This window comes from Mya arenaria, chromosome 4, assembly GCF_026914265.1.
Source record: "Mya arenaria isolate MELC-2E11 chromosome 4, ASM2691426v1".
In the NCBI taxonomy this organism is placed as follows: Eukaryota; Metazoa; Mollusca; class Bivalvia; order Myida; family Myidae; genus Mya; species Mya arenaria.
This window is the reverse complement of record NC_069125.1, coordinates 57,954,953-57,968,287: the sequence shown is the minus strand read 5'-3', so window position 1 is coordinate 57,968,287 and position 13,335 is coordinate 57,954,953. Positions and strand designations below refer to the sequence as shown.

At 35.2% G+C, this 13,335-nt stretch overlaps 1 protein-coding gene across 1 annotated transcript in view; it reads left to right on the top strand.

Annotated features, from left to right (window-relative positions):
* The window catches only part of LOC128231950 (phosphatidylserine synthase 2-like), a 34,057-nt gene that overhangs the window by 7,858 nt on the left and 12,864 nt on the right, over positions 1–13,335 (top strand). The window contains exons 2-6 of the mRNA XM_052945237.1: positions 8,613–8,764; positions 9,106–9,207; positions 10,464–10,546; positions 10,937–11,004; positions 11,261–11,395. Of these exons, the coding sequence (XP_052801197.1) occupies positions 8,646–8,764; positions 9,106–9,207; positions 10,464–10,546; positions 10,937–11,004; positions 11,261–11,395 (507 nt within the window). The 5' untranslated portion in view covers positions 8,613–8,645. The remainder of the gene's footprint in view (positions 1–8,612; positions 8,765–9,105; positions 9,208–10,463; positions 10,547–10,936; positions 11,005–11,260; positions 11,396–13,335) is intronic.

The following is a 13,335-nucleotide window of genomic DNA, read 5'->3' as shown; positions in this document are numbered from 1 at the left end:
TCCATCTTATTTTTATTCTTTTTTCTCGACGCTCATTTTTGACATCTTTTTCTTATTTTTATTCCCTCATCCTGGTGCTTACGAAAAATAAAAAAAACTCTTGCCTTATTGCACTTAGAAGTTTTATTTATAAGTAAACTTTTAAGTATACTTTATTTTTAAGACTTGGTTCACAAAGTCTAACCCTGTGACACATTAATCTAATACATGCCACATTTTTGAAAAGCTCCCCAGGGGATTTTGTTCAGAATTCCAGGGGATTTGGGTCTTAAACGGGGGGATTTTCATCATCGCCATGTAGCGCTTTGGCATGCTTGACAATTCAGTTTGTTTACCCCTTTTTTGCCAACACTTAGTTTATATTTTTATAAGACGCTGTCATATTGCATATTAAATGAAAGCATTCACTTGCTCAACAAACTACTCCATAGAAAAATATATTTCAGAGACAAAAGGCTTACCTTCCTCTAAAATTGGATACAAAATCTGCTGTTTATCAGAAATGATGACTTTCAAACTAATAGAGATGAAAATGAATATATTAGTATATCAATATTTTTCATTTCTTCCAATTCCCAAATAGTCAGGTTTGTTTGCATTTTATCAAAGAGCAAATGCATTAGTTTTTGTTTCAGTTCATATAAAGATGTGTCCTTTTGGCATTCATTAAAAAATAAATACATCATTATTATAATTAATAAATAAAACTTGGTCACTTCATCCAAATTGTCTACTTTCACTTTCGCTTAAAAACTTATTCACACACGCTTTTGTCATTTTCCGATATTGGCGATGAAGGTCAGTGTCATGTAGACGTGGCATGACAAAGAACAGCATTGTCTATTAGTTACTTTAATCCCATTTTGTTCCGAATAATTTACTGTCACTTTAAACTATTGATCCTTTTGTTGAGAATGTCCGCCGGGGATTTGATCGAAATTCCGGGGGATATTTCCTCCTTCCGGGGGAATATGGCATGGATGTCATCTTACTGTGGAGAATCCATCCGCTTTAATATTATTTGGGTAATTATCTTCAAAAATAGTTTTTCAAACAGATTAAATACCCATTAAAAACATTATCATCATAACATATACATATACATGTAAATTTAATCACTTTACATATCTGTATCAAGCAATACCCTTTCAAATAATATCAAAATTGTACGAGATAACAAGGTATCAAAATCTTACATTACTGTACCTTTGTTTAAGTACTGAATAATTATAGGTTATTTAACAATGAAGATCAGCAGAGAAGGCCTTATGCCAGACAAATCAAAGATTTGGGCCATCATGCAATAGAGCCCCCAGACACGCGATCGAAACTTGAAATTTTCTCAGGGATGGTTAAATACCTAGCTAAATTTGCGCCAAACTAGCTGAGGTCACTTCATCTATTAACCCTTTAGCGCATGTATACGAGATAGGCTGACATAGGGAGCCTCCTGATAGTGTTCTGTTATCTCTGTTTGCGGAATTTGGCTTTTCAGTCCTCAGCAGCTGACCATTTGAATAGTTATGGCATTCCTCTTAGGGATAAACTTAGCGAAACGCTGCAGAAACTCAATTATTCTCTGTTGAAATTTATTTTGTTGGAATAAAAATGTCAATCGATTATGATGAATTTTATGATGAATTGCCGTTTCTTTTTTTTCTGTCTTCCTCTGTCTTTTTATTTTAATCTGTCAGATCCACTTCCAAGAAAATATTTGGTAAACTAAATAATGTTATATTTTGATTGAAGTTTTACTACAAAAATGCAGTTATATATTCCCAAGTATTTCAGAAAGTAATTTTTGATCTTGTTGAATACATTACACCCTGGCACAGAAAACATAATTATGTTGCTATTTAAAGAATTTCCGAAAGTCATAAAGTGACTTGGGTTAAACATGTGTTCATTAATTGTTCAGAGGGAATGGTTGCGGGATTCCTGCCTCATTTTCTTTGGCATATTTGCATAATGTCACATAAATTTCACTAGCTAGTTTAATGTAACTTTCTAGTTTTAACTTTCACCAATAAATATATAACTATATGCTATTTGATCATGCGCATGACATCACAGGTTCAGAATTGTGGCAAAATTTTGGCTTCAAAACAGTACTGTAGTATTTTTGTATGATATAAAAGAATGACTTCTGCACAAGAAAGATTTACTACATGCTTATCTCAACAGTAGCACTTCATCAGACATGGAGTTTCGCTGCAAGGTCATAAAATCAGTAATATCAGACAATTTTCCAACGTTACCTTTTATATAACACTAGCTTTAAACGAGGAACTCAGAAGGATTTCTGCGAGGGGAAACAGTTTTAACATTGGAGGAAACCGGTAAACATCGGCTTAATGCCTCCGAGTAATTGAGGAAAGTGTGTCTTACTCGTTGTGTGTACTGTATTTTTATGCCCTTGAAGAATTAAGGAGCAGAGTTATGAATAACCTAAATGACTGGTTATAAGACGCACTTTATTCCCTCAGATTTTGAATTAAAAAAGTGCCTACGTCTTAAAAACAGTAACTTTCGAGGGGATTAAGCTGCTACTTTGTTTAATGTCTTTTAGCTTTCACCAGTTTCTATATATATTTATATGTATTAAAGCTCAGTCTGACTGACTGGTTGACTCATCCAACCAACTGTTCACGGGTCCATCTGTATTAAACTAAAAACAAAAAGGATCAAACCATCATGTCAGCTTTAGCTGTTAGCTGCCCTGTGAAAAATCCGAATATAGGTTTGTTGGGTGGAAAAGTGGAACACTAGCTCAAATCATAGAAATATCTTATAAACACAACAGAAATTCTATTGCCATAGTAAAAATACATTTAAACAAAAGATAACAATAGTATGCATTACTTTGAAGAGATTGTGTTACTCTCCATTTGTTTATAGAGAATTTACAAAATACAAATGCAACAAGATTAGATAAAATTGTTCAATAAAAATTCATGTTAACAGTAGTGTTGTCAAATAAGGGATTTATGTTGTGATTTTGTTTCATTATTTTGAGAGCATAACAGAATCATATATTATGCCAATTTTTTTATCAAAATTAATACCACAATTTTTTTTTCTAAAAAGTATTTAATTCAATATTTCATTCTATTGATAACAGCTAGGGCACTTGATTACAAATGATGGAAAATTTTGTGATATCAGGCCTGACTTTTAAAGGTGAAAAATTCTGTTGGAGTATTGTGACCTTTTTATTAAATGTGTAATATCATATGTTGTGTAGTGCTTGGTAAATATGAACGTTAAAACATAATGTGACTTCACATATCTTTTTCATTATTGAAGGATGTTGATAAGTTGAATTTTTTAGTGTTCTGGATATTGATCACAATTGTTTTCAGATAAGTTACCTGTACAGTGATGCTTGGAACAAGTCCAGTACCCTTGATTTTTGGCTAAAATGGATTTGAAAATACTTTCTTATTGGGGGTGGGGCTAGAATAATTAAGTGAGTAGAAAATTTGGATTTATTTGCCTGTAAGTTTTGAACACCCCAACAGATTTTGCAATTGTGATTAGATCCTTCTAATAGTTCAGGGAAGACTCCTGAGTTATCAAGATTTGGGAAACAATTTTCTATGATTTAGCCTTAACAGATGCTGCATGATATGACGCAGGCAGTCTTTGAGTTTCATGTTGATTTTGTTCATAATTACATATTTATTTACTTGTTTACATCATCTTCGGTTAAGAGGATAATTACTTAAGTGATATATAATGCAACAGATTGATACCGGCTTTTATAAGGTAAAAACTGGAACAGTCTAATATAAAAGTAAGAAAAGAAACTTGATTTAATTAAGTGGTTTTTTTTACAGTATCTTGCAAAAAATAGTGTAAAATCATTATAAACATTGCCAGGGTATCAAGCGTAAAATTATTTTTGCTGAATTTTAAGTGAGGGACATGTTCAGAGTGGAATGATAATCTCATAATGTACTGAATGATTTACTGTAACCTTAAAATTATTTATTCTTTTGTTTAATAAAATGACATTATGTCTTTAACACAATGTGAAGAATTCTTAATATGTTACATGTTCTCTAATTGGAACAAAGATATAGTTCAACCAATGAAAATCCTCCTTTCATATGACCAGTGTACTTGACACATGTTATGCAATGTCTGTCAGTTTCAATTAAAACAATGCAACACTTGTGCCCTGCTGATTGATTTAGTGTTGTTTATATAATCCATCAGTTGATAGATTCCTATTAAGCTTCAAGGCTTCCTGCTCGATGGGCATTATGACCATAAACATGTGGATAAAATTCAACCCTTTGATAAAATTTGCATAGCTGAAAGAACACTTCTTTTTTAATTTCTATGGAATATTTGTACCCCACTGGTAGATAGGGCATGGATTAAAATTTCAGGGGATTTTTCCTCCCGCATGTATGCAAAATGGCAGGTTCTAAGGGTATTTTTGCATTTTAGAAGGATATTTTGACCTATTTAGTAGGTTCATATCACTTTTATTGTAAAATAAATTCCCCTACCCAGAGGCCAGACATGTAAGCTCCTCTAGGGGGTTTAAACCGATGTTTCTAGAAGCCTTAAAAAGTCATACATGTAAAAGCTGAAAGACTCTTTGTTTAGGAAGTTAAAATAGAAACTTGCATGACTTGAAAGGGTGGTTTTAGTCCAAATATACCATCCTAGGACATATTTAATTATTATCGAGTTATTGCATCTTTTTCTCTATGACAGCTTGTGCTGTACTACATGGCCATTTTAAAGGGTCAAAAACCTTCCATGTTTGCTAGGATATCAATTACATTACCTACTTATCAGGTCAAAATATCCTTTAAAATCTGTTATTTTGTTAGGCACTGCACATGTCACTCACTTAAAAATCCATCAAAATAATTTATGTTTGCCCCGCCTGATTGCTAGGGTCCAGTTGTTATTGAGTTTAATTTTTGCTCCAGAGAGAAATCTGGATAGTCACTTGAAAATTGTTTTTCAAATATGATTTTATTAACATGATGATAATCTAAGCCTTTTTAGCTCATCTGAGTAGAAAGTGCTCAAGGTGAGCTTTTGTGATCGGTCTATGTCCGGCGTCTGTCGTCCGGCGTTCATCGTCCGGCGTCAACAATTGGTTATAATCATCTTCTCCTAAACCGCTTGGACAATTTTGATGAAACTTCATAGGAATGATCCTTGTTTGGTGCTTTTTCAAAATTGTTCAAAGAAATCAATTCCATATAGAACTCTGGTTGCCATGGCAACCTAAAGGAAAATGTCAACAATTGGTTATAATCATCTTCTTCTCCTAAACCGCTTGGACAATTTTGATGAAACTTCATAGGAATGATCCTTGGTTGGTGCTTTTCCAAAATTGTTCAAAGAAATTAATTCCATGCAGAACTCTGGTTGCCATGGCAACCTAAAGGAAAATGTCAACAATTGGTTATAATCATCTTCTTCTCCTAAACCGCTCGGACAATTTTGATGAAACTTCATAGGAATGATCCTTGTTTGGTGCTTTTTCAAAATTGTTCAAAGAAATTAATTCCATGCAGAACTCTGGTTGCCATGGCAACTTAAAGGAAAATGTCATTAATAGGTTATAATCATCTTCTCCTAAACTGCTTGGACAATTTTGATGGTAATACATAGGAATGATCCTTGTTTGGTGCTTTTTCAAAATTGTTCAAAGAAATTAATTCCATGCAGAACACTGGTTGCCATGGCAACCTGAAGGAAAATGTCAACAATTGGTTGTAATCATCTTCTTCTCCTCAACCACTTGGACAATTTTGATGAAACTTCAAAGGAATGATCCTTGGTTGGTGCTTTTTTTAAAAATTGTTCAAAGAAATCAAAATTAATTCCATGTTGAACTCTGGTTGCTATGGCAACCTAAAGGAAAATGTCAACAATTGGTTATAATCATCTTCTCCTAAACTGCAAGGACAATTTTGATGAAACTTTATAGGAATGATCCTTGGTCGGTGCTTTTTTTTAAATTGTTCAAAGAAATCAATTCCATGCAGAAATCTGGTTGCCATGGCAACCTAAAGGAAAATGTCAACAATTGGTTATAATCATCTTCTTCTCCTAAACCGCTTGGACAATTTTGATGAAACTTCATAGGAATGATGGAATGATCCTTGGTAGGCGCCTTTTCAAAATTGTTCAAAGAAATTAATTCCATGCAGAACTCTGGTTGCCATGGCAACTTAAAGGAAAATGTCATTAATAGGTTATAATCATCTTCTCCTAAACTGCTTGGACAATTTTGATGGTAATACATAGGAATGATCCTTGTTTGGTGCTTTTTCAAAATTGTTCAAAGAAATTAATTCCATGCAGAACACTGGTTGCCATGGCAACCTGAAGGAAAATGTCAACAATTGGTTGTAATCATCTTCTTCTCCTCAACCACTTGGACAATTTTGATGAAACTTCAAAGGAATGATCCTTGGTTGGTGCTTTTCCAAAATTTGTTCAAAGAAATCAATTCCATGCAGAACTCTGGTTGCCATGGCAACCTAAAGGAAAATGTCAACAATAGATTAAAATCATCTTCTTCCCCTAAACTGCTTGGACAATTTTGATGAAACTTCATAGGAATTATCCTTGATTGGTGCTTTTTCAAAATTGTTCAAAGAAATGAATTCCATGCAGAACTCTGGTTGCCATGGCAACCTAAAGGAAAATGTCAGCAATTGGTTTTAATTATCTTCTTCTCCTAAACCGCTTGGACAATTTTGATGAAACTTCATAGGAATGATCCTTGGTTGGTGCTTTTTCAAAATTGTTCAAAGAAATCAAGTCCATGCAGAACTCTGGTTGCCATGGCAACCTAAAGGAAAATGTCAACAATAGATTAAAATCATCTTCTTCCCCTAAACTACTTGGACAATTTTGATGAAACTTCATAGGAATGATCCTTGGTTGGTGCTTTTTCAAAATTGTTCGAAGAAATTATTTCCATGCAGAACTCTGGTTGCCATGGTAACCTAAAGGAAAATGTCAACAACTGGTTATAATCATCTTCTCCTAAACGCTTGGACAATTTTGATGAAACTTTATAGGAATGATCCTTGTTTGGTGCTTTTTAAAAATTGTTCAAAGAAATTAATTCCATGCAGAACTCTGGTTGCTATGGCAACCTAAAGGAAAATGTCGACAATTGGTTATAATCATCTTCTTCTCCTTAACCACAAGGACAATTTTGATGAAACTTTATAGGGATGATCCTTGTTTGGTGCTTTTTTTTAAAATTGTTCAAAGAAATCAAAATTAATTCCATGTTGAACTCTGGTTGCTATGGCAACCTAAAGGAAAATGTCAACAATTGGTTATAATCATCTTCTCCTAAACTGCAAGGACAATTTTGATGAAACTTTATAGGAATGATCCTTGGTCGGTGCTTTTTTTTAAATTGTTCAAAGAAATCAATTCCATGCAGAAATCTGGTTGCCATGGCAACCTAAAGGAAAATGTCAACAATTGGTTATAATCATCTTCTTCTCCTAAACCGCTTGGACAATTTTGATGAAACTTCATAGGAATGATGGAATGATCCTTGGTAGGCGCCTTTTCAAAATTGTTCAAAGAAATTAACTCCATGCAGAACTCTGGTTGCCATGGCAACCTAAAGGAAAATGTCAACAACAGGTTATAATAATCTTCTTCCCCTAAACCGCTTGGACAATTTTGATGAAACTTCATAGGAATGATCCTTGGTTGGTGCTTTTTCAGGCAACTGTGACAAGTCCTGTCAGTGATCATCCAGGCAACATATGTATGGCTTGCCATATGTATTTGACACATAAAGGCAAGATCAACTTTTTATGTACTTGTTCATAGGTCAATGTCACATTCGGGGGCATTTGTCACATACTTTGACAGCTCTTGTTCAATATTCTTTGAGAAACAAGCTATATTGATAACAAAGGTTAAACTCTTTTACTCAGGTGAGCGATTTAGGGCCATCATGGCCCTCTTGTTTAAAATCATATTCAACGGAATTTTTGGTGTCATATAAACAACTGGATTGAGATCCATTATGGATCAATTCATAGATAGACAACAACTTAATCAACAAGTAGACTTGCATGAGATTCAGCTGGCTTCCTAGGGCCTTTCTGATTGACAAATTGGCAGTCTCTCAGACTCTGGTAATTTTAAGGGGTCCAAATATGATGGTAATACAAAATGTACTCCATTTATTGTTTATTTTGGGATGCTCAGTATAAAAGTTTGAAATGAGGTTCCCTTGCATGGATCCCTTTGTTTGCATTCCTGGTATGATCATTTTACCTTATTATAAATTAAGTACTGTTTTGTTCATTTACACTTTAAATTCTTTAGTCATATTTGAATTGTTTATCTTTTTCTTTTAAGACTAAATTTTTTTAATGGACATGTCACTTATGTCTAAACACATTTACCAAGCTCTGCTATGGAAGACAGCTACACCATTGGTCTCTTATATACTAATATCCATTTTCAGACCAAGAATTCAAAATCAGAGATCTGAGTTTTCATGTACAGATGTATCGTCAGCTGCAATTTTCAATGGTTCACTTGGTTGTCACTGCTGAAATTCAAATTATTGCTTTATCTATTTTCAGAAAAATTGTTCAAAATTAGATTCCTTGGCAATCATGCCGGAGCCTAAACAGCAGATCTACCGTCGACTACACTCTGCCACGGCACATAACTGGGAGGAGGAGAAAAACAAGTACAAGGACATTGAAGATGATGGCACCATGACATTCTTTTGGTAAAACTTTCTTATACTTAAGCGGTAAAAGACATGATGCCAAATTCAATCTATCCATACTATAGCTTTATTTAGGACTTTACTGGCATGATGATTTTGAAGGCCTAGATAAACTGTAGGAAAAGTTCTATATTAAAGTTTTGTGTGCATACATTTATTTTATTGTTGTTTTTTTCTAAATCTGTTATAATCTTGTGACCATCTCAATCAGATTTGTTTCCATCGGATGATGATTTGCAATTGGATTTTTTATATTTTGTTACTAATTTTGTAATTAAATAAACTTCTTAACTTAAATTCCTCTGACTTTTAACATAACATGTATGAATCCCATTTACTAGGCGGGCCCATACGCTGACTGTACTGCTGTTGTTCAGCTGCATATTGGTGTACGTGGCCTTCTTTGAGGAGCAATCTAATGACTCCGACTACAACATGAAGAGGTGGGGCAACTGTCCACATGAATGTGGCTTTAAAGAATAATTTTTAATATTTGCTTGTCTGTATTTAGTGCTCACCGTGAGCTATTGTGATATGGTGATTGTCTGTCGTCCGTCTATGTCTGTCGTCAACATTTTCATTAAAACATCTTCTCCTCCTGAACCACTTGGACAATTGCATCAAAACTTCCCAGGGATGTGGCCCTCATCCAGATTCCTTCAGTAAAAGATAAAAGTGGTTCCATTATAACAGAACCATGTCAACCAAAAGCACTGATCTGATTTCGAAGTAATTGCACTGAAATGTTCCTTGTAGCCCTGTATCAAATTCCTTCACCCCATGTTGATTCTCAAAAAATAATGGCTGACAGAGGGCAGGGATATTTTTCACTTTGTCTTTATGGAAAACTTTAAAAATCTCCTCAGAAATGTTTGGCCTGATATCAAAATAATTTTACAGAAATATTCCTAAGTTGACCATTTATCAAATTCCTTGACCCCATTGTGATTCATAAAAAACATGGCCTGCAGGGTAGGGGTTTGTTTTCACTATATGTCTTTCACTATAAGTCCGAAAATCATTGTCCCTTTTTCAAAATATATCACAGAAATGTTCCTCATATAAATATATTATTTTTTTGTAACTCTTATTATTTAACAATCAGCAAACATACCATCTCCAAGTTCAAGAAGCTATTCACAGTAGCAATGTGCTCTCTTGTTCAGTAATATAACTCCAACATAAATATTGTTCAAGTTAAGGCCCTTTGTGTGGGGAGGAGTTAGCGGGCAGCGTCCAGTATGTTGTCGAAGCATTTTAGTGGTTTAACATTGTAATTTGATAACAATTAGATATTCACACTGAACTATATATGTTTACAATGTCATGTTTTCAGTAGCAATGTGCACATGTGTAGCAAGGTCCATATTTCCGATTTTAATGATTGTGGAATCATTTTTTCTTACTGAGAAAAACAGACTAGCGTTGGCATTTGCTGGCAGTGATTGGTTTGATACACTCTTGACTTTGTTCATCTACATCTGTACATCTGTTTCACTTGTATATACATGTATGAATGAAAATCAGTCATTTAAGGATTGTCATTGCCTTTGTCTCGTTGATGGTGGCAGATGTGTCATAGTATAGAAATCATTATGTTGGCAATACATGTATATCACAAACCTTTGATAATTAATTCATATGAACATTTTGCATGTTGAAAAAATCTTTTACTTATTTTATTTCCATTCTTCTATAGAGGGGTGACAGCTATGGGTCTATGTTTTCTGCTGTTTGGTGTCACCCAGACCCCTGATGGACCCTTCCGCAGACCACATCCAGGTAATGAAGCACCCAACAGTAAAATATATAATCAAATTTAGATTATCTGTTGTTCAATATCAATGTTGAAGCATCCCCGGAACTTTGGTGTCAATGTTTGTTGAGTAGTCTTACTCCAGCAAATTTTTTACTTTTGGCAAGGAGCTTTGGGCTTAGGAGCCCATGTGTGACAACTTTAAGATCTATAAATCCGAAGGGCATCAAGCCGACCCTTTTGTTTAAATATAACATGATTACTCATTCAGTGTCAGGTTAATATATCCAATGTATTAGCAGTGAAATGTGTGGGAAAGATACCTTAGTAAAATTCTTAAAAATGTAATTGGAACCACGTAATGTCCTCATAATTATATAACTTTCAAAGATTAAACACCTTGCTTTATTTTTCAGCATTTTGGAGGCTGATATTGTGTCTAAGTATATTATACGAACTAGCAATGGTTTACCTTCTTTTTCAAGTAAGAATTGTTCTATTTTATTTTGTTGAGTGATTTAAATAAGGTCATTACTGGATTGCATGTATTTCATACAGCACGCGGATGATATTTTCTTTAAACATGTTTTAATCATTTTGATCATGTATTTCTTTTTGTATTTTAATTGTACTTGACCTGTACTGTGTTGGAAACAAGTAAATTGACTTTAACATATATGTTACACATGTAGCTATATTTATATCATTGTTGCACCTATGTAATGTTGATTGGTTCACAGAGTCCTGCAGATGCCCGGGCATTGATGAAGCACATAGATCCCAGATTAGGCGTGCCCCTTCCGGAAAAAGATTACGGTGGCAACTGTCTCATATATGATGCTGATAAACCAGAGGATCCTTGGCATAATTTCTGGGTATGATCATTCAGTACTATTATTATTATTATTTTTATTACTATAGTTCTTTGAGTGAACTACTTTCACAGTTTAAGGAGGATCACTTTGAAACATTTTCACCATATCTAGTAGAAATATGCACAATATTTGAATTAGTGCTTTGTGCATTTTTTCATAAGCCCTGGCATCCTCTTCTTATCACTCTGATAATTGGTACACAGTATAACCATGAGGTGTAGTAATGGCCTACTTTTTCATTTAAACTATCTGAGTTATAGATTGGTAGATACTGTGCTTGTGGAAGCGCACATTTTGGATGTCCTTAATTATTTAATGTTAATTTTTTATTTCTGTCTCATTATTACAATAGTTTTTATCCGATCTTCATGAAACATTGTATACATTGTCACCTTGATGTATAGTAGTAGTATGAAATGTACTACTGTCTGACGTTTTTATGCCCCCCTTTGAAGAAGAGGGGTATATTGCTTTGCACATGTCGGTCAGTAGTGATAAGAAGAGGATGCACATGTCGGTCGGTTGGTCGGTCGGTTGGTCTGTCCGTCTGTAGACCAAAGCTTGTCCGAGTGATAACTCAACACTTCCTGGATGTATGGTCATTAAACTTGACATGAAGGTTGGGCTTGTCCGAGTGATAACAAATGCCTAGACCAAATGTTCATCAAACTTGATATGGAAGTTGGGCCTGACCAGTCGATGACCCTTATTGTTTTTGGGGGTTATCGGGCCAATGGTCAAGGTCACAGTGACCTTGAATGGTGAAAGGTTGTCCGAGTGATAACTTGACATTGCCTGCACCCATGGCCCTCATACTTGACTTGGAGTTGGGCCTTGACCAGTAGATGAACCCTATTGTTTTTGGGGGTCAATGGGCCAAAGGTCACAGTGACCTTGAATGGTAAAAGGTTGTCTGAGTGATAACTCGACAATGCCTGCACCCATGGCCCTTAAACTTTACTTGGAGGTTGGGCCTGACCAGTAAATGACCCCTGTTGTTTTTGGGGTTAATCAGGCCAAAGGTCAAGGTCACAGTGACCTCGAATGGTAAAAGGTTGTCCAAGTGATTACTCGACAATGCCTGCATCCATGGCCCTCAAACTTGACTTTGAGGTTGTGCCTGACCAGTAGATGGCCATTATTGATTTTGGGGGTCATCAGGCCAAAGGTTAAGGTCACAGTGACCTTGAATGGTAAAAGGTTGTCCAAGTGATTACTTGACAATGCCTGCATCCATGGCCCTCAAATTTGACTTTGAGGTTGTGCCTGACCAGTAGATGGCCCCTATTGATTTTGGGGGTCATTGGGCCAAAGGTTAAGGTCACAGTGACCTTGAATGAAAAAAGGTTATATGAGTGATACTTTAACAATGCCTGCACACATGGCCCTCGAACTTGACTTGGAGGTTTGGCCTAACCAGTAGATGACCACTATTTATTTTAGGGGTCAAAAGTCACAGTGACCTTAAAAGCAAACTCGACAATTCCTGGATCTATGGTCATCAAACTTGACATGAAGGTTGGGCCTGACAAGTAGATGACCCCTTATTACTTCGGGGTCATCAGGCCAAGGTCAAGGTCACAGTAACCTTTAATGCAAAAAAGTTAACAGATCTTCTCCCAGTGGTATCTCAACAATGCCTGAACCTATGATGATCAAATTTGACATCAAAGTTGGGCCTGACCATTTGATGACCCCTTATGACTTGAAAGGTCATCGGGTCAAAGGCCATGGTCACAGTGACCTTGAACGAAAAAAGCTTGTCTGTGTGATAACTTAACAATGCCTGCACCCATGGCCCTCAAACTTGACATTTAGGTTTTTGGTGACCAGCTGATGACTCCTATGGATTTTGAGGTCATAGAGTCAAAGGTCATGGTCATAACACACTCTATCCTCACACTTTCAATGGTCATAATCTTAAAACTGCCTCAAAAGCA